This window comes from Mastomys coucha, unplaced genomic scaffold (assembly GCF_008632895.1).
Source record: "Mastomys coucha isolate ucsf_1 unplaced genomic scaffold, UCSF_Mcou_1 pScaffold17, whole genome shotgun sequence".
NCBI classification, from domain to species: domain Eukaryota; kingdom Metazoa; phylum Chordata; class Mammalia; order Rodentia; family Muridae; genus Mastomys; species Mastomys coucha.
The window spans coordinates 21,916,953-21,937,174 of NW_022196899.1; the positions used below are offsets into that span (position 1 = coordinate 21,916,953).

The 20,222-nt window shown below is 42.6% G+C and overlaps 1 protein-coding gene across 4 annotated transcripts in view; it reads left to right on the forward strand.

The window, feature by feature from the left end:
* Tnik (TRAF2 and NCK interacting kinase) overlaps positions 1 to 20,222 on the forward strand; it is a 416,591-nt gene that overhangs the window by 236,008 nt on the left and 160,361 nt on the right. For all 4 annotated transcript variants that reach the window (XM_031376481.1, XM_031376482.1, XM_031376484.1 and 1 more), the window contains exon 3: positions 9,324 to 9,380. In XM_031376481.1, coding sequence (XP_031232341.1) covers positions 9,324 to 9,380 — 57 coding nt within the window. The remainder of the gene's footprint in view (positions 1 to 9,323; positions 9,381 to 20,222) is intronic.

Genomic DNA, 20,222 nt, shown 5'->3' on the forward strand with positions numbered 1-20,222 from the left:
GAATCGTCCCGGATAGAAAATATATGTTAATTATGAAGCCTTTATTGTGTTCTTTAAGCTTCAGAGGAGTGAAGAGAATAAAGAGGAACGCAATGCTTTCCTGCTTCGCTACTTTGATGCACAGTCAAGCTGAAAGTTTCCTCCTTTGAAAGCCTTAGTGCTCTTCTGTGATGACTCTGCTTCTTTTATCTCCATTGCTGTGCCTTTAAAAGGAGATTCTATGGTGTGTATGTGTGTGTGTGTGTGTGTGTGTGAGAGAGAGAGAGAGAGAGAGAGAGAGAGAGAGAGAGAGCGCATATGGGTTATTGAGTGGCCATATTGCAGGCACTGATGACTTGTTGAAGATGTAGTCATGATCAAAATCTAGAGAAATCCCTGCTCTCCAGACACATCCATTAGAGAATGAAAGATGCCTTATATAGTTAATAAGGGAAGTACAATGTATATTGCACAAAGTGACCCTAAGACGAGGGAAAATATTGTTAAGAATGGGGGCGGGGGGAAAGTTCCCTATGGTGTCTAGGGGAAGACTCATGGTGACACCGGAGCCCAGGATGTAGACGGAAAGGCAGCGCCAAGCAGACCCAGTAGAAGGAAGAGAGGTAAAGTCCCTCTGGCACATTTGAGGAGGATGGGGGAACTAGGTTTGCAGTGTGGCAAGGACGGGGACAGCAGGACAGAGGTTATGAATAGTTCCCATAACACACCAAAAGAGCTAGAATATCCCTGTCACTTAGCGAGGCACACCACCAACTGTCTCTCTACATTAATTTAATCTTTACTGCAAACTAGTAACCCAATTCTATCTGTTTTATGGATAAGGGACCCCTAACCAAAAGTTACTCCAGACCCTCCCAGATCACCCGTGAACACCTCCTATCCCTCCATCCCTCCTCTTAACCACCCTTCTGCCTTGGATGACCTGCAAAGCTTCACTACAGAACTGGGACTGTCTCCTGGCCTGTGTGAGAAGACAGGGTGGTCAGAGAGCCAGCCAGCAGCAGGCTCTCCCCCCAGTTCTTAGCATCCCTGACTTGTCAGCGAACTGTAGGATGAAAGTGTGAGCAAAAGAAGAATTTCATTGTAGTCAGGGAAACCTCGTCCTCCTGGAGAGGATGCTTCCTAGCAGGGGAGTCATATTGCAGCTAAATTTAGCTGTCCGTTAGTACATTTACTACCTTGTCAGCTGTCTACTCATTCAGGCTGGCCTAGAGCTTGGGCATAACTTACTTACTAAAAGGGACTCTCAGGGGGCCTCATATTTCACTTCTGTTCCTTGCCCCAAGATTTCAGGCAAATCTATTTCCAGAAATACTGTCTTCTAGGGAGCACACATCAATGAGGCACTTGAGTCCTTGTTCCCAGTGACTTACTCCCCAGGGACAGGTGTGCCTGCTGTCAGATTGTTGTGATCTCTCACTCTGAAAGAATGCCTTTAATTCATAACAGAAACTTTTACAATAGCTTTTTTTTTCTTTCTATTTTTTTTTCCTTTGCTCTCCTAATGCATACCTCCAATGGTATGAAGGTCAATGCTTAGAAAGCATGTAGCTCATGTGGCATGGGAGGCAGCGAGGGTTGGCACCACACACAGTGCGCTGGGCCTGCCCATATCCATCATCGATCAAGAACGTTACCCACAAACTTACCCATAGACGAATCTGGGGCATTTTTCTCAGTTGAGATCCCCTCTTCCCAGAGGCCTCCAGCTTGTGTCAAGTTGACACGAAACAAGCTAGCACAAAGGAACATACTTTCCAAAATTGGTATCCTAAGCATCAGTTGTCTCACGGTGTCCAAGCACCACCAGCCTGTGGAGTCCTCACCACTACATTATCCATGTCTTAAAGGAGACAGTGAAGACCTTGTTAACTGGCCTATTGCGCACGAAAGACAGGAGCATGGCCTCAGAGGCCACATCATTGGGAATTAGTATTGCCTATGTCTTACAGACCACAGATGTTTGGTTGAAAAGCACTGGCCTCATTTCAGAAACTCGTGTCTTCTAGCCCACTGCTCTAGTGCCTGACTTTGTCCCAGAGCCATGCTGCTTTTGTTACTAACTTTGTAGTATAACTTGAAGCCAGGAATGATGGTAATGTCAGCGTTATGCTTTCTGCTTAGGCCCGGCTGCTTTGGCAAGATAGGCTCTTTTGTTACTCCATATTAATTTATTTTTCTATTTTTGTGAAGATCATCGTTGGAGTTTTGATGGGAATAAGGAGAGCCAAGAAAAGGGAGGGTACAGGGAATATACTCAACATATGATATAAACCTGTGTGGAAATTGTAATGCAAACAGTAAAACACATTCTAAAATCATTCGTGAGGTACTACTAAGCAAAGACAGAACAATGCCACCTGTCTGTCCTCTTCCTGACCATCACCCATGAGATTCCCCAGGTAAGGCCTCGTCCAGTCATCTTTGTAACTGGGGGTTCTGCACATACTGGGCATCCGTTAAATGTCAAACTCTAAGGACCAGACTCATCCTTCGGTTCCACTGACATTTGAGGGCTCAATAATTGTGTGTTTGACAAAGGAGAATATCTTTTAAATATGAAATGCTTAGCAGCATGCCTTGCCCCTACTCACAAGATGCCAGCACTGACAGATAGTCATAGCAATCGGAAGTCTAGACACTGTCACATGTCCCCAGGGAGCAAAATTGCCTCGCTGGAAGCCACCATTGTCTGAGGTACAGTCTAATGTGCAGGCATTTATTAGGATAAAACATACGCTACTTTAAAGTCCGTCCCCCCTAGATAGCATATACGCCATATAATGATGCGCACGTGCTCTCACAGAGGAGACATCTGATAAGAGCCCTCACTGTAGCCCTGGCCCCCTTGCTCAGGAATCATTATGACTCCGGCAAATTGCTCACTAAATTTCGTCTGTCACCCTGGTTCCTGCTCAGGTTCAGCTAAAGCCTGTTGAAATTGATTTTTGTGTCAGCCGTACAGCAGAGATTCAGTAAGGACCGGAGAGCTCCCCTTTCATTACTGTCTTTTTCCCCCCTCTGAATTACTTTAGATTTGGTGGGCCCTAATTATATTCCGGCGCTTTCCCGACTGACATTTCCTTTGTTTTAATGAAAACTTCTGGAGGTTTGAGGACACTGTGGGAGAGGCTTACTTTCAGCAGCAGCCACAAAAGAGTCAAATGGGTCCCCATTTGCGCTCCTGGGTTGGGAACACTATGGGCCTTTTGCTGTCTGACAGACAGCTCTGAGTGCACGGGCCTGTTCTCACTGACTCTGCTGCTGCTGCTGCTGATACCTGGGGGTGACTGAGACATTCTGGAGGTGGACAGTTTCCTTCTGAAGCTCAGCACTGTCTTTGTGACTATTATTTGTCCTCCTTAGACCCCCCCTGCCCTATGCCTCACGGTCACAGCCAGCACCCCCTATCTCATCCACTAGGTGGTAAACCTCAGCCTGTAGGGGCCAGTGTTGGGTGTAAATGGCAAATCTAAGCAGGGCCACAGGAGAAGACATCATGAAAGCATCTCTCTCTCTCTCTCTCTCTCTCTCTCTCTCTCTCTCTCTTTCTCTTTCTCTCCCGCTCCTTCCTTCCCTCCTTCTCTCTCCCTCCCCCCTCTCCCTCTCCCTCTCTCTCTTTTTCTCCCTCTCCCTCTCTCTCTCCCTCCTACTCTCTCTCTCTCCCACTTTTTCTCCCTCTCCCTCTCCCCCTCCTTCCTTCCCTCCCTTCCTCCCTCTCTCTCTCTCTCTTTCTCTCTCTCTCTCTCTCTCCCACTCTCTCTCTCCCTCCCCTTCCCCTCCCCTTCCCCCCTCTCTCTCCAGTGCTGATCATGAACAGATGAGCTGCAGGGATTGGCCTTGCTCAAGGGCTCCCCCAATCTATTGGTTAACATGGAGAAGCAAACCAGAGACAAACCCTTATGTAGGAATCCCTGTCACAGTCCACTGCCTCCTCAGACCACATGGTTCTCCCTTCCTGTGACAGATCCTTGCCATGCCAGCTCTCTGCTATCCAGAGAGTGCTTCTCCAGGCTTCTCCCAGGTTAAGCCGGTCAGTTGACTGATTTCTTGGCTCAGAAGCAGAGCACCCAGCTCACCAAGCCTAGCACCTTCATGTTCATTAGCATGATTTGGGAGCCACCTATTGCAAGAAGCTGTGCTAGGCAGGGGTAGAAGATAAATGGACGAGGAGAAACTTTCCCTTCTAGGGTGTAGAGCCTGGGCAAACTGAGGACTGACCCTAAGACCCATGGCATTAGATCCTTAGGATCTCAGGAGAGATTGGTGATTTCTGTATGGCTCATGTGTGCACTTGTAAGCTGTTGAACACTAAAGGCTCCCACTCTGCCTTTGACAGACTGTGCCAAGGTTAGTCCCTTTCTGTATCTTAAGGAGTTATCCACCTTTCCGTAATCACATGTCCTATGGCTTAGAAAACAACTTCTCTGATGACACCAGGGTTTATATCTCTCTCCACCACACACAGGGCAGAAACCCAAACCAACTACTAGAAGCATCCATTTTGATTTATAAGCAGCCACACAAAAATTGAGGCATCTACTTTCCAACAAAAAGAAGGGAGGGAGTCTCTTGTTCCCTCCTGGAGTCTTTAAGTAAGCCTTAGCTTTTGTGTGGGCCCAGCCCTGAGTAATCTATAAGCAAGCTGTGGCAGAGGATTGGCAGTATATGGTACTGAGGTAATCTCATGGGAACAGTTCTGGCATAGGACCTTGTTTGGAGTATTCCATAGGCTGGGAATCATTAGGAGTCAGATCTTTCTTCTGCAGGTTTGTTAAGCAAAGCCTCTGAAGTCACCAGCGAGTGCCATTTGCCAACCAAAGCAACAGTGGTTGTCTTTGACCTGGAGAAACCCTAGGAGTAGACACTGTACCAGAATGTTCCATGAACATTTGTGATTTTAAAGATCTTTGGAATCTTTCCATAGAATCCTCTTATATACTTCTCTGCCTCAAAGTGTGTTTGCTCTCTACGGTTTATTTCTATGTGTGTGGATGTTTGAGGCTATGTATGTACCATGTGCATACAGTGGCCTTGAGAGTCAGAAGAAGGCATCAGATCGATCACCTGGAACAGGAGTGATGGATGGATTGTAAGCCACCATGCGGGTGCTGGGAATTAACCATGATCCTCTGTAAGAGCATCCAGTGCTCTTAACCACAGAATCATCTCCACAGCCCCCTCAAGGCATTTTTCTACCTAAGGACAATAGTGTTGTTGAGTATGCCCTGACATCTTGAGGATGAGATTGGCAGGTGTCATACCTAAGCCTTTATCCTAACTGGGAGTGAGAGACGGAGTACATCCTTGTCCTCATTGTGACAGGGCAGAGGTAAAACTGGATGGATCACTTCTGTTTTCCTCTGATCTCTATCATTTTCCTGAGATCCACTCTCTGGAGAATTTAAAAGAGCTTCACTTAAATTCATTTTACCTTCTCGCCAAGCCAGGCAATTACAACCACTGCCTGGAACCTCTCCCTCTCATCTAGTTTGTGGCCAGACAGAAATGTGAGGGACCAAAGGGGACTGATGTGGAATGTCGGTGGTACCAAGAATGGGAGCACAGTCTCACATATCAAATCTTCATCTGATGTGTTATTTAGGAAATATTGGCTGAGATCCGTCTCCATCATACACTATAGGAGGCTTAGAAAAAATCTGTACCTAGTTTCTTCTCATGCCCTATAGCTTTAGCTTTCTGTGTCTTTCCACCCAGGTCCAAGTTGTCATCATCTTCCAATTGTCTCCAGATGGGAGCTTGACCCTAGCTGGGGTAGTTCCTTCAGATGAGGGCAGTTCTTAGAGAGTGTACATGATGTAGTTGACCACTTCCTGAGACTTCAGTCTGTGTTGGAGACTCTAGATGAGCCATTCTCAACATGTGGCTTGGGAACCTTTTGGGGATCAAACAGCTTTTTCATGGGGGCGTCCCATATTAGATATCCTACCTATCAGATATTTCCAGGAGTTATATATCCATAACAGTAGCAAAATTAGTTATGAAGTAGCAACCAAATAATTTTATGTTTCACCACAACATGAGGAACTGTATTAGAGTCATAGCAAAGGTTGAGAATCACTACTCCAGATGGACTGTGTCACCAGTGACTGGTGGACAAACAGACAGACGGACGGATATAGATAGATTTAACCAGAGTTGATCCACAAGACAACACTAACCACGACTACGTGCTCTACACTCTTATCTTTTCTGCTTTTTTTGGCGATTGGTATGGTCCTGGGGCCTTGTACATCCTGGGCAAGTGTTCTACCATGGAGGAACACATTTTCAGCCCTTCGATTTGATTTGGTTTGATTTGTTTTCATTATTCTAGAAATGTATATTTGAAAAAAGAAAAGAAAAATCCAAGCATTGGCTGGGCCCAGCAGGGGTTAGCACCGGATGCTGTGGCAGTACAAAGGCAGCACATTCATTGGCGACTAAAAACATTGAAGAAGCTTTCCTCAGTGGAGCTGACTAATTCAAAAGAGAGGGAGCCTAGAAGGGGGCGAGAGGTGGGTGTGAGATGGTGCTGAGGCTGTGGGGTGCTCCATTGGAAAACGTGTGGGGGTGACCTAGAGACGAAAGGGCCATCTTCCAGGCTAGCCTGGGGCAAGCAGCTCCGTGGCTTTCATGCTTTTCCTTAGAAAACAGGTGAAGCCTCTGCAGCCATTTCTGAGGAGCGATTGTTTTCCTCCTGCGTTTATTTTACGGAGCAGACAAAGGAAGGGCCCAAGTGTGCTTGCGCAAGCCGCATTCTGCCCTGGTGTTGAATTATTTTATATGGAGGAAGAATGAGCGTATTTCTTTACAACAAATGACACAGAAGGAAGTGAGAAGGGAGGAGAGTGGACTGTATCTGACTCACAGAAGCCTTCAGCTTCTGTGAGCTCCGAAAACCCTGCTGCCCCGCTGTGTGTGTGTGTGTGTGTGTGTGTGTGTGTGTGTGTGTACACGTGTGTCCTCCTCAATCCTAACTGTACCTCAGGTTTTTAAACGATCTTGAAGTCAGCTGACTCCTAACCATTCCCTGAAGGTCTGCCTTAATCTAGATAGTAACCAACTTTGACATCCTCTGGTGATGTACAAGGCAGCTCCTGCTGAGCAGGGTCCTCCCTGAGCCTTTGTGGTCCTTCCTGACCATCAAGGTTTGACAGCTCAGGAGCCTCCCTGCTCCACCTTGAGGAGGATGCCTTTGCCGGGGCCTGTGCCAAAGCACTCATTGTTCTGTTTGCAGGACTTCCTCTAAGCCTAACCTGCTATCTCAGGGTGGCATCATTCATGTGTCAGCACCATCAAAAGCCCTTCTTTCAGCTTGAAAGTGAGATTTAACGTGGAGCATAGAGGTGTTCTTTTATTTTCTACATTCATAGAGAACACTTTAAAAAAAAAAAAGACACACACACACACACACACACACACACAATCATATACCCTTAGTTTTAAAATAGCAGTTATTTCTATGGATTTCAAACCAAGAGCTAGCCAGTGTCTTCTGTGTGAAAGTTAACAGGGATGGATTTTCTCCTCCGCTCTCTGGCCTCAGCACCACAAGGTAGGATAGCTATGCTCTGTGCCAGCTGCTACTCTTTAATTAGACATTGAGGTATCCTTGAGACAAAGTATTCCCTCAAAGAAGAGCCTGTGCTTCCAAGGGAGTTAAAAACCTTGTGTCTGCAATTCTATTTTGGCAGAAGTACCCCACAGGCCTTCATGGGGAGAAAGGGACTCAAAATGTGTGTCTAAGCTTGGGTGACCAGAGGAAGTTCCAATTAAGAGTTGATTCCAGGGGCAGTACCGCAAATGATACCAATGGGGAGAGAAAGGAAAAAGAGACAGGAAGGCAGATGGTGATACTTGGGCATCATGCAGTGATGCAAACAGGGATACGTTCCATAGTAGCACAGAAGTAAGGGCTGACGGACCAGGACAAAGTCATGCTTTAGTTAAATGTAGAAAAAAACTAGACAGACTGCAGGATCAAGAAGGCAAAGGACACACTAGATGTAGAAGACTGGTCAGTCCACAGGCTGATAACAGTAGTCTGTCTCTCTCTGTCTCTGTCTCTCTCCCCCTCTGTCTTTCTCTGTGTCTCTGTGACTCTGTGACTCTGTCTCTGTCTCTCTCTCTGTCTTTCTCTTTCTCTCTCTCTCTCTCTCTCTCTCTCTCTCTCTCACACACACACACACACACACACACACACACAGAGACAGGCACACACTAACAATAGAGAACTGCAAGCATTTAGACCACAAAGTCAGAGCCAGTGGGCCTCCTCTACCAAGCCAGTTTCCACAAAGATGGCCGGCCAGCCCTTTGAGAGTGCTGCTTCCCACTCTCAAGGGCTGCCTTTGCCCAGTCCAAGGGGACCATTCAGAGAACTGGAACATAGTTTGGTGATATCAACTTGGGCCCTTGTGTTTGTCCACAGGTGTCCTTCTCTCCATTCTTTACTGGGAAAACAGCATTGTTTAAGATGTGGTTGACAGTCTTTAAGGCTAGGCGTGGGTCTCTCACCCTGCAGACAGTAGGACAGCATCACAATATCCCTCTGGCCACCATCACTCTGACAGCTATTTGGGGCACACCAAGATAGTGCTGTGACCACTGTATCTTCCTGTGGCCTTGACTGCTTTAACTCTGCCGAGTCCAGAGCCCTGTGTGCTAAGGCCCAGTAGCTCTCACCTCCATCATTTTTAGGTGCTCCTAGGGAAGGAAAGAGTTGAAAGTGACCATTCCTATCCCCTGTCCCCACGCTAAGTGTTGGCTTCATGAGCTTACCAGCGCTCAGCTGACAGCAGCTCAAGCCAGTTGATTTTGCTATTTTTTTTTTTCAGTTGTGGGGATTGAACCTAAGACCTTGTGCATACTGGATTTACACTACTGCTAAGCCACACTCCCAACCCAAAATTTAAAATATTTTAAGAGCTGGAAGAAAGCCTCTTTAGGTCCTGTTTTCTGAGATTTATTCACCCCCTTCCCCCAGGCTGGTCTCCACTTCTGTGTGAGTCTGCCTCTCTCATAAGCTCTTGTCTGCTTCTTTTGAGAGAAAAAGAATCAAATTGTCTAGCACTTCCATTTCATCTACTTGAGAACCCCTATAAAAATGAATCGAAGAGATTTCTAAAAAGCAAATCAAACACTAACTAGAACTAGATCTTCAAACATCCTAATTTCTATGTGTTTATCTGTGTTTTTTGTCTTTCTGGTTGACGGCATACTGTAACATTGATCAAGGCATTGAATAGTGCGGGGTTGGATTGGAAAACTAACATTGTTCACCACAACTAAAACTTTTGAAATTATTTTTTTTCTTACAGGGTCGTCATGTCAAAACGGGCCAGCTTGCTGCCATTAAAGTTATGGACGTCACAGGGGTAAGGCACTTTTATCCTGTTATCTTATTAGCTATATAGTTGTAACAAAGAAGTGAGTGACAGAATAAAAAAAAAATTGACAAAAAAGCAATCTTCCTAAACATTCCAGGTCCTTTTCCATTTGTGATTCATGTGAAGAAATAAGAATCTATAACAGCCAACCAAGCAGGCCAACAATAAATCACTCCAATTAAATCCAATACTACACGCTGCCTTAGGTTCTTAGACTGGATAATGTGTGCCTATAATTTACATAAACATTGCCATGGATATTTGCATATGAAACCAGAGCAGGAATCCAAGGCATTAGAAGTATAATGCTGAGATTATAAAGAAGAGATGAGTCTTAACTGTTTCCCTTAGGGGCTGCCCAACACTGAAGTAGAGGAGAGCTGGGATAGCTGAAAAATCCTTATACTACATTTATCATGAACATTTGCTAAGACAAATGGGTTTTGATCAAATAATCACATAGCTGCAAATTCCTATTTCTTAGAGAGCAACTCTACATTTCTGCCTGGATGATCAAAGCCATCTAATATTCCTTTGGACACTACTTTAAATACAATCTAATGCTTCTTTTTGCTTGGTCTAATTTAAAATATTTTAATAACCTTTCAAGATTGTAGAGTGGAAATCAGACTTTAAAGGATTCACAGGACATCAAAAATATGTTAATAATTTTCTATTGTCCTGGGAATTTTTCTAAGATATCTGTCTCTTGCACATAAAAGCTAAAAGACCAAAGTCTCCATTTGGCCAGAAGTGAAATATTGAATATAAACAGCCATCCAGTCAATGAGTCATGCAAAGATATCAATAACTAAGAAACAGACTGAAAAAAAAATACAGTTTGCTGGCATATTAACCATTAAGCCATACCCTTTAGACAGAATCTATTATATTTGGTAAAGTATAAGTTATAAGGCTTTCCAAAAGACCACCTCGCTAATCTTCATAAATATCACACATTATATTAACTTATTTATTCATCCCTTATTTGTTATTGATCTAGATTTCTCTCTAAATTATACTTTACAGTTTAATGAATAAAAGGAAAATCTTGTTCCTGTATACTTATTACCAGTTGAATGATACTCTAAAATGTTTATTACTAGTTTTGTGAGTTTTCATATTTTACGGTCTTTAGTACATTATTTCAGTTCCAGTGGCTCCAAACTAACTCAAATATTTGACCTCAGTCAGTTGGTTAGGTCTCCTGGCACTGACTAAGAGATGCATGTGGATTACTCAAATTAGAGTTATGCTCTGCCACTTGAAACAGGGGATTAAGTATGATATAGACATCCTTTTCCTTCATGTTAAAAAGAATCTAAAGGTTTACAATTATGATGCTTAGTGTTAACTGTGAAGCTGATAAAAATTTAGAGTATCTGGAGAGACAAGCCTCTGAGCATACCTTCAGGGATTATCTTGATTTTATTAATTGAGATAAGAAGACCTGCCCACTCTGGGTGGTACTATTCCCCTGGCTGGGATCCAGCTCTGTATAAGTGAAGCAAGAGAACTGAGAAGCAGCATGAACCCACTCTCTACTTCCTGATCATAGATGCAAGGTGGCTCCTTCCAACTCCTGTCACCTGACCTTCCTGCCATGATGGCCAGGACCCTTGAACTTTGACCTCCACTGAACTCCTTCTCCTTTAATTTGCTTTTGTCAGAGTATTTATCACAGCAACTAGGACAGAATCTAAGACAGTTAAAACTAAGACATTTTTAAAACTAAGGATGTTTTAAAGCAGTATGGTGAAGCAGAGGATGGTTATATCCTTTTGTTCTGTCACTTTAACTCTCAGCCTCCCTGCCTACAAGGGTCATATTATAGTTTGGTGTAACTATGGATTTTATTCCTGGAAGAAGAATACAGAGAAGTCCCTTCCAATGACTTTTTCTTCTTGAATGTCTAGCAGTATCTTCAGCTAAAAATACCTGCCCACTCTGGGTGGTACTATTCCCCTGGCTGGGATCCAGGTCTGTGTAATGGGTCCATGAGCCCCTACCCCTGACTAAGAAACTATATACAGTTGAAGGTTTTTGGGGAAGGGAGAGTCAGCTTCCTTGAAGAGTGTGGCTCCTGGTAGGTCTGCCACATTTCAGAAGATTCCCCCACACCCAAGATATTATAGACAGCACAAATTAAAAAGAAGAGACAGAAGTGGGAGACGGGGACATGGGAGTGCATCTGGAAGGAGTTAAGGGAGAGACTGGGGTGAAATGGTGAAATATGTTGTATAAAGCTCTAAAGAATTAATTGAATTATTTTTTTAAAGAAGAAAAAGCAAAGGTTCTAAGGGGTCCAGAAGGAGTAAGATGGAGGATGTGTAGGTTGCAAATGATCTACCCACACTGTGTACTTGTAAGAAATCACCAGAAGAGAGAGAAATACAGCTCCTATAAGTCGGAATTAAAGGAGTGAAATAGTGAATTAGCAGGATATGACACAGAAATCAAACTCTAGCATGAGCCTCTATTTAAAAGCTCATGATAAATATGTAAGCCTTTTTTTTACAAAGCCCCAACTACAAAACAAATCAGAATTTGTTTGGCAGTTTTGCTGAAGTCATAGTTTTCAGTCGTCCTTGGGTTGAGTCATATTTCTGCATAATAAGATACACTTGGCAGCTTAGGCACTAATGGTTGTGAGGGATCCAAGATGGCTACCCTGTGGCTCAAGTTCCGTTCTGTGGCTCTGCAGAGCGAGAGCTGAGTTCCACTGACAGCATAGATGGGACTACATGAAGTTGTTTATTGATGTAAAGGTGGGAATCAGGGATGGCGGATATTGCTCTCCTGGTATTGGACTTTCTAGGTGAGGTTTGAAAATTGTTCTTAGTAGTCAGTGCTGGTCACCTTGCTTGCAGTAAAAACTATTACTTAGTTATGTAGCCTGGCATGTGCAGGTTCACATGAAGGAATACCAGCTAGCCCTTCTCAACTGGGTTTCTGTTGGCAAGCAAGTCCTTTGAAAAACGATTTGACAGCTTTTCTCTCAATTGCCCCAAGGCTAATAGACAGAGAATACCATTCTGTGTTTCAAAGTGCCAGCCCATTACATAAACCAGGCACTTTATGGTGTCAGTTCTGTTCTCTTGGGGAATACATTTCAGAAGACCAGGATGCATTTCTGTGATTTGGTCACAGCACTGACTCTTATTTAACCACTGACCCTCAACAAAGGCAGATGTGGTGTACAGCAGGAAATAGGTTTATTACTGTCCTGCTGTCTGAGGCAGGATCCAAGTGAGCTTTGCATCATGTCCCTGTCCAGCACCTTCAGCAACAGCTTTTCCTCTGTTAAACTCTGATGTTCTCTTTAGAAAGCAATCGATTCAATTTTGTGGTGTTGTCCTTTGTGTGTTATGGGATACAGTGCAAACGCTTCTCAACAATTATTTTAATTGGGCTCATTATGGTTGTTCTGTTCAAAGCCGAAATGAGTTCTCAAAGGTCGTCTTTGTTGATTGTGTTCTGTGACCTGCTGCAAAGTGACTGTAGTTTATTGCAATAAAATTGATGAGGCCATAAGCTTGAAATTAATTTTCACATTCTTGATTTTATCCTAGAATCTTTCCTTTTATAGAAAACAGTCACAAAGACGACCAAATCCAGAGCTTACGTCCTTCCAGTTTTAGCACTGTGACACTGCGAGATTTGCCAAATTGGTTTCGGAATCATGGCTTATGCTCCATCTTGGTCTTCAGAATCCTTTTAAGTTGCCTCAATCATTATGAAAACTCTGTTTTCAATTCCTTGTAAAAATTTCCTCGCTACTGCATTTGAAACTCCAAACTTACCCAAGAGGACCTTAGAGTCCCTCTAGAGTGATTATTCTCGCTGTGTACTGTCTGCACCCGTGGACCCTCAGTAGTTCTGTGGTATCCAAAAAGCACGCAGATTCCCACCTCAGCTGCAGAACCCCCTTGGATTCTTCCTCTCTTGTGTGTTTCTTAAGAGGTGCACTAGGGCTGGAGAGATTGCTCAGCAGTTAAGAGTCTATAGTGCTCTTTAGGAAGACCTGAGTTTGGTCCCCAGTACTCACTTTATAAGCAGCTCCAGAGGCATCCTACATCTCTGACCTTCATGGGTATCTATACTCATATGCACATAACCACATGAAGACACACATGCATGTATGTCATTAAAAATGATAAAGGTAACTCTTCAAAAAGAGAGAGAGATGCCACACTACCAAAGATAGAGCTTTCTCTTCCTGGGATTTTGTATCTACTTTCTTCTGGCCACCAGTTGTGAGATCAAGAGTTTTGATTATAAATGTTCCTGTTTTTGAATTTAAGTCATTGGTGCAAATTAACGCCTTTATGGTGACAGCCTAAACTCCATCTAGTATATAATGAAATAATAGCAATTTCTAAGCTGGCTTGCCATGGTTACATTAATCAAGGTATGTTGAGTTGTATTGCCATCTCCATTCATACTGAAGGAAGCTGAAAAGGGAATTTACTAGCTAATGTCTATTTAAAAACCACACTCACGTAACCCAGCAAGGTCCAGAAAGATACTTGGTGTGGTATGAGTTCTACTTTCAGCTCTAATGTCCTCAGTAGTGTGAGTCTCCATTAAAAAGGTGTTGGAATGGATGACCAGGGTCTTTCTTGGATCCACAGAGTCTCTCTGGTGTTTTCAGCCACATCTGGGCTGGATATGTGACTCTGCAAATACTGTAGGGGAGGTAATTCCTCAAAGGGGAATCCGAGAGCCAGGAGAGAAGTAAGCCAGGAGGAGATTCGATAGATAACACAAGGGAATTCCATTTACATCCAAGCATCATAGTTCATGTCATGTGTCATGGTGCACATTGGCATCATAGTATGTTCAAACTTATTTGGTTCTTAAATGTTACATTTTTATTTTCCAACCCCAAATAAATGATATTGGTAGCTAACACTGATGGAAAATTTCCTAAATTATTTAAATGCTATGTGTGCATTTGCATATATATTTATATATTTAATATTTATATAGTTGATGTACATTATATATATTAGATTCCCTCAATTATTCACAAAACAAGTTATTTTAATTTGTCCCATTGTAGGCATGTAGAACCTAGACATATTGAGTAGCTTGCTCAATGTACCATGGTTATTAAGATGATATGCAATTTAACACCACCTTTTAATCACATACTTTTAACCTCAGAGCTGTAGGTCTACACAGTAGAAGGATATTTACTGATAATTCTGGGTGAATATTTTCTCACTGATGTATTTAATAAACATTCCTACTCCTTTAAGACAGGTACTAAAAATTTAAAAATGAGAAAAAAAATGATCATTCATCTGAAGAGGACCGCATGCTAAGCATAACCTCCTTCCAAATATCTGCAAACAAAGTTCTTATAAAATTCATAAATAAAGTTATCCATCTTCTCTGATGGATCAGTTATCTGAAGCTAAACCCAAGCTATCCCACAGGCAAAGGTATTCGGAACCAAGAATGCAAAGTGTGCCAAGGGCTGAGGAAGCATGTTTTGGAAATTGTGTATCATTCAGTTTTGATGTTTAAAAAGACCAAGAAGAGATGGATACAAGATAAATGTGAACAGAGGCCTGATAGCTCAGTGGTTCGAGGTCTATACCGCTCCTGCAGAGAACTCACATTTGGAAGCCAGCATTCATGCTGGGCAGCTCACAGCTGACTGTAATGCCAGGCCTAGGGGATCTGGCCATGAGAGCACCTGTACACACACACACGCACACGCACACGCACACATGCACATACAAAATTTAAAAATAAAAAATACATCTTAAAGATAGACAAATATGGTCCAGATCCTGAAGGGATTACATACAATGACAAGATCTTCAAGTTTTTTTTTTTCTTCCCAATACACCACTTTGATCAAATAGTCCTAAGGAAAAACAATGTATGCATGAGTTAAAAGAGGTTTTATCTTTTTAAAAACTGAGTTTAGAAGCCATTGAGTCTTAACCTCTTTCCCAAAATAATACCAGACCCAAAGCAAAGCACAGAGCATATGAACAGTGGGGGAGCTAGGTGCTTTGCCTGCTGGAAGGATCCCACAAGCCCACCTTCCTAGAGTCCTGGTAGACTCTACCAGGTAGGTGCAGACTGTGACCAGCCCTCTCTCTTTTGGAAGACCATAGTAGAGGCTTTCTCTAGTAGTGCCACCAGAATGGTTTATACATTGTCAAAGGGCTCAGTAAATGTTTGCTGAAATGACCACCCACACATACACACACACACACACACACACACACACACACACACACACACAAATCCACTGTATATTGTTTGGTGAAGTCAAGGAGACATACTGTTCCAAATATGCTTGGTTCTTTACTCCCAAAGGGAAGATGCTCTATACACTATTTAGTAGCATGACATATACTAATGATATATTAATCACAATGGCCGAGAGCAAAGTAAAATGGCTAACATGGAGTGCTTACGTTGAGCCAAACACTACCACTGTAATCCTCAAAACTCAAAGAAGCCCCCCCAAGTGAATCTTGTCATTATTTTCATTTGACAAATAAAGAATTGAAACTGTAAAGCTTAAGTAACGTTTACAAACTCAACAGATATATGATGTCCCAAGCTTGGGTTAAGGCTAAAATGGTATGTGTTGTACAGTGCATGATACATATTACATCCTTAAACATGGTGTTTAATTAGACCTGGTGAACACAGACCGAATGAGGCAGCATTAGATAAACATGAAGAATGGTTTAGAGTTTACGTTAGAATTTTGCACTTGTATGTGGGACTGTAGCTTGTCTTGTGAGCTCCATGCCATACTTGAGTGAGTCAGTCTGTGTGACTACCTTGTGTTCAGTCCTGGCTTGCTCATCTAAGTGGCTGTGTTGCTAGCCTTATCCTGAATAATAAGCCTCATTTCAAAGTTAGGGACCACATGAGATGTCAGAAAGACAATGGGGCCACATTCCAGAAATTGAACACTGAGACCACTCACCCATAAGAGAAAGAATGAATTGCTATATTTGGTGTCAATATTTAGTGGGAGACAGGGACACAATCATCCAGAATCTTAATATTTCAACACTCTCAGAAGACTAACTCTTAAGCAATAACTTTAGTCAAAGATTCAACTCGCTTTTAAGAGGTGGACAAAAGATTGAGGGAAAATTCAAGAGGATACTAGCTGGGTCAGTAGAAAATGTCCCTTGATAAAGTGACAGCTACATGAGACTCACAATAGGGGAAGGCTTTGGTTAGAAACGAAAAGGAATTCAGGGAGGGCACATCCATATATGGAACCATCCCAAACCTAAAACCTGCTCCGCTAAGGATCACCTGCAGTGGAGACCTGGTGAGGTCCTCTCACCAGGAGACCTCTCTCATAGGATTGTTCAAGTAGATGTCTTTAATAGGCAGAACATTGCAATGAAGTACATGTTGCAACTTTTCAAAGGGAAAAGATAAAAATGTCTCAGTCTTCATTATTCCCTCTCCCTTTGGAGCTAGTTCCTGTGATGTGGCTGTGGCCTTGTACCGCTTGCACAAACACGGAACATAGCTACCCACTCCACACATATACCAGCACCTGCCCTTACCACCACTGCAGCCTGGACTGTTGGCTTGTGTGTGTCAGGGTGTCTGCACACATTCTTGCATTGAGTTCTTTGTTATTTAATTTTCTCATCTGTATTTTGGCTGTTTTCTTACTGAATTAAATCATATTTTTTTTCTCTCCATGAAAAGTCTTTTCTCATTTAAAACTTATTGATAGGAAAGAGTTCTCAAGTAACACACAGGATGAGGGTGCTGTCCTGTTCTGTACCCACTGACAGATTGTCAATGCCGAGCCTGGCGTTTACAAAATAAAATAGAGGTGCAAATAGAAGAGAACAGGGAAAACACACAAAAAAAAGTAGACAATGTAGTCAAGGTTGAAATCCAAGTTGCAGGTCACAAAATCATGGCAGTTACTTTTCATGACAACCACAACCAAAGGGGGACATTGTTAATGGCAGAGTTTCCCCAGGTAGAAAAGTTCACTCACGTTAACACTGATAGCTGTCGGTTGAACTGCAGGCCTAGGACCCTTGAGAATACAGGGCCCCTCATTTCCACTGGATGAGCCAGTGATTGAGGGAATGATATCATCGCCAGGCCTGAAAGAGAGACCCCATGGAAAGAGAAAAACCTTACGAACAATCAGTCTCACCTAAACCAACATCTAGCTGAGAGATTTCAGTATATACTGGGTCCATTGCTCATGCTTGCTGAGCTACAACTCTAGGTGTGAATAATACCTTTCCTTTCATATAGTGAGGCCGAGAATCCAATCTATTCACTTGTAAAGTACTTAATACAGAGAGCACAGTATCATTTCTGTGTCTCTTGCAAACAGATTTTCATTTTTCCATGGTATGATGTTCTTTTAGGGAAGCAATACACAATACCCCATCTGCATAAGAGCCTTAAAAACCACGATTTCGGAAAAATGACTTCACTCCCCATGACATAGGTCATGCTTTCCCCTTCTCTTCATCAGTGACATCTCTGATCTTTCATCCTTGAGCTTAGTTCAAACTTGTGTTGTCTTGATGACAATGATATCAGCTTCCACATACTCCCATGAAGGTGTTTGCATATGGATGTGTTTCTTATGCATTCTTTTTGTTTTTGTTTCTGGTTTGGTTTTTTTGTTTGTTTGTTTTTGTTGTTGCATAATTCTAGTTTGTTTGCCTTTTTTGGTTTTCCCCTTTGGAGAAAGAGGAGGGGCATAGAGTTGGATGGGTGAGGAGGAGGAGGGAGAAAAAAACATGACTAGAATATATTTATAAAATATGTATTTCCAGTATTAATAAAGTAAATAAACAAAACCACCTTTAACCTACATATTATACATCAACTTTGAGTACACTAAAAAATGCCAGCCTTCTTTTTGACATGGCGTGTAGCCCTACTCATACACAGAATACTGTCCTATGTATGAAAAAAAAAATCTAATGACATTTCCAGGTTGAAAATGACATTTGTAACTATTTAAAGAAATGTAAATTTTGGATATGAAATAAAAAGACAGTAAGATACTAAAGGCAATGTGACTTCAGATTTCATGAATTTGAATTTTATATTTCTTTGTTGTTGTTGAATATAATTTTTCATGTAATATATTCTAATCATGGTTTCCCCTCTTCCAACAACCACCCAGACCCCTCACCTGAACAACCCATCCAACCCCATGCCTTCTTTCTCTCTCTTTAGAAAACAAACAAGCAACCAAGAGAATTTAATAAAAACAAAAAATTAACAGAGAAAGGACAAGAAACACACACACATACATACAAACATACACACAAACACACACATGCACACACACAAACACAAAATCAGAAAACATAATACAGGAGAATACATGCGCAAAAGACCAGTAGGACAGAAACATCCAAAGGGATACGAGGCCATGAGACAAAAACTCTCCAGAATGCCAATGATTTCATTTTGTGTTGGCCAGCTACTGTTGGGCTTGGGGCCTGTCCCTAAGCGGGCTTATTATATCCAGTGAGATACATTGGAGAAAACCAATTTTTCCTTTGCAAACGGTGTCAATTGAACATAGCTTTTTTGGTTAAAGATGCTGACTCCTGACCACTTCCCCATCTCAGCACTGAGATCCCATCTGGTTTGAACCTGTGCGGGTCTTGGGCATGCTGTCACAGTGCCGGTGAGTTCAGATGTGCATCCGCCCTGTGTCTGGAAGAGGAGCTCTGTGGAGCAGGATTTGATGGATATAACCCATTTAGTGCTGAGGGATCCAAGGTTGGTCAGTTGCTCTCTCTCTCTCTCTCTCTCTCTCTCTCTCTCACACACACACACACACACACACACACACACACACCCCTATATCTGGCTGTGTGTTCTCTGTATTTGTTCCCATCTGTTGCATAATGAAGGTTCTCCGATGGTGGCTGAAGGATGGTCTGATCTATGAGTATAGCAGAATATCATTCATTAGGATTAATTTTATTATTTGTTTCTTTGGACAAGTAATATTGATGCAAGTTGTCTAACCTATCTAGTCACTAGGTTTTGGTTCCTCAAGCAGTGTTGGGTAGGGTTCCATCTCATGAAGTGGGAATTAGGTCAAATCAGACATTGGTCACTGAGTCCCACAAGCTTTGAGCCACCATTGCCCTGGCATAATTTGGCAGGCAGGACAGATTGTAGATCGATGGTTTTGTGGCTAGGTTGTGTTTATGTTTCTATGTTGGTAGCCTGCAGAGTACCTCCCCATACCAAAGGCACTAGAAGGTAGGAATGCAGGGTCTACGTGGGCACCAGCTCACACTCTCCATGTTCACTGAGTTGGATGGGTGTTGGTAGCCTGCAGAGTACCTCCCCGTACCAAAGGCACTAGAAGGTAGGAATGCAGGGTCTACGTGGGCACCGCTCACACTGTCCGTGTTCACTGAGTTGGATGGGTGCTGTCTTCAGCAATAGGGCCTTGCTGTCAAGTGATGGAGAGCAACCTATTCTCTTGGCAACAGCCTGGATTCTTTGGGGATTCAGTGTGACTTTTACTTCCCTATAAACTTGCTGCAGTTTTATTCCTGCTTCATGGATTAGGAGTTAGACGTTGGAGTAGCCCTTTGTTATAGAACACAAGACCATTGGACATTTAATTGACTCCATTTTAAATTTTTTTATTAGATATTTTCTTTTTTTAACATTTAAAAACATATTTTAATTAAATAGAATTGAATCACATTCTTGTTTCCCTTTTGTACCACCGCACCTACCATAGACCTCCCCTTCAATACCTACAATATCTTTTTTGTTGTATTCCTTAAAATTTATAAAATATTA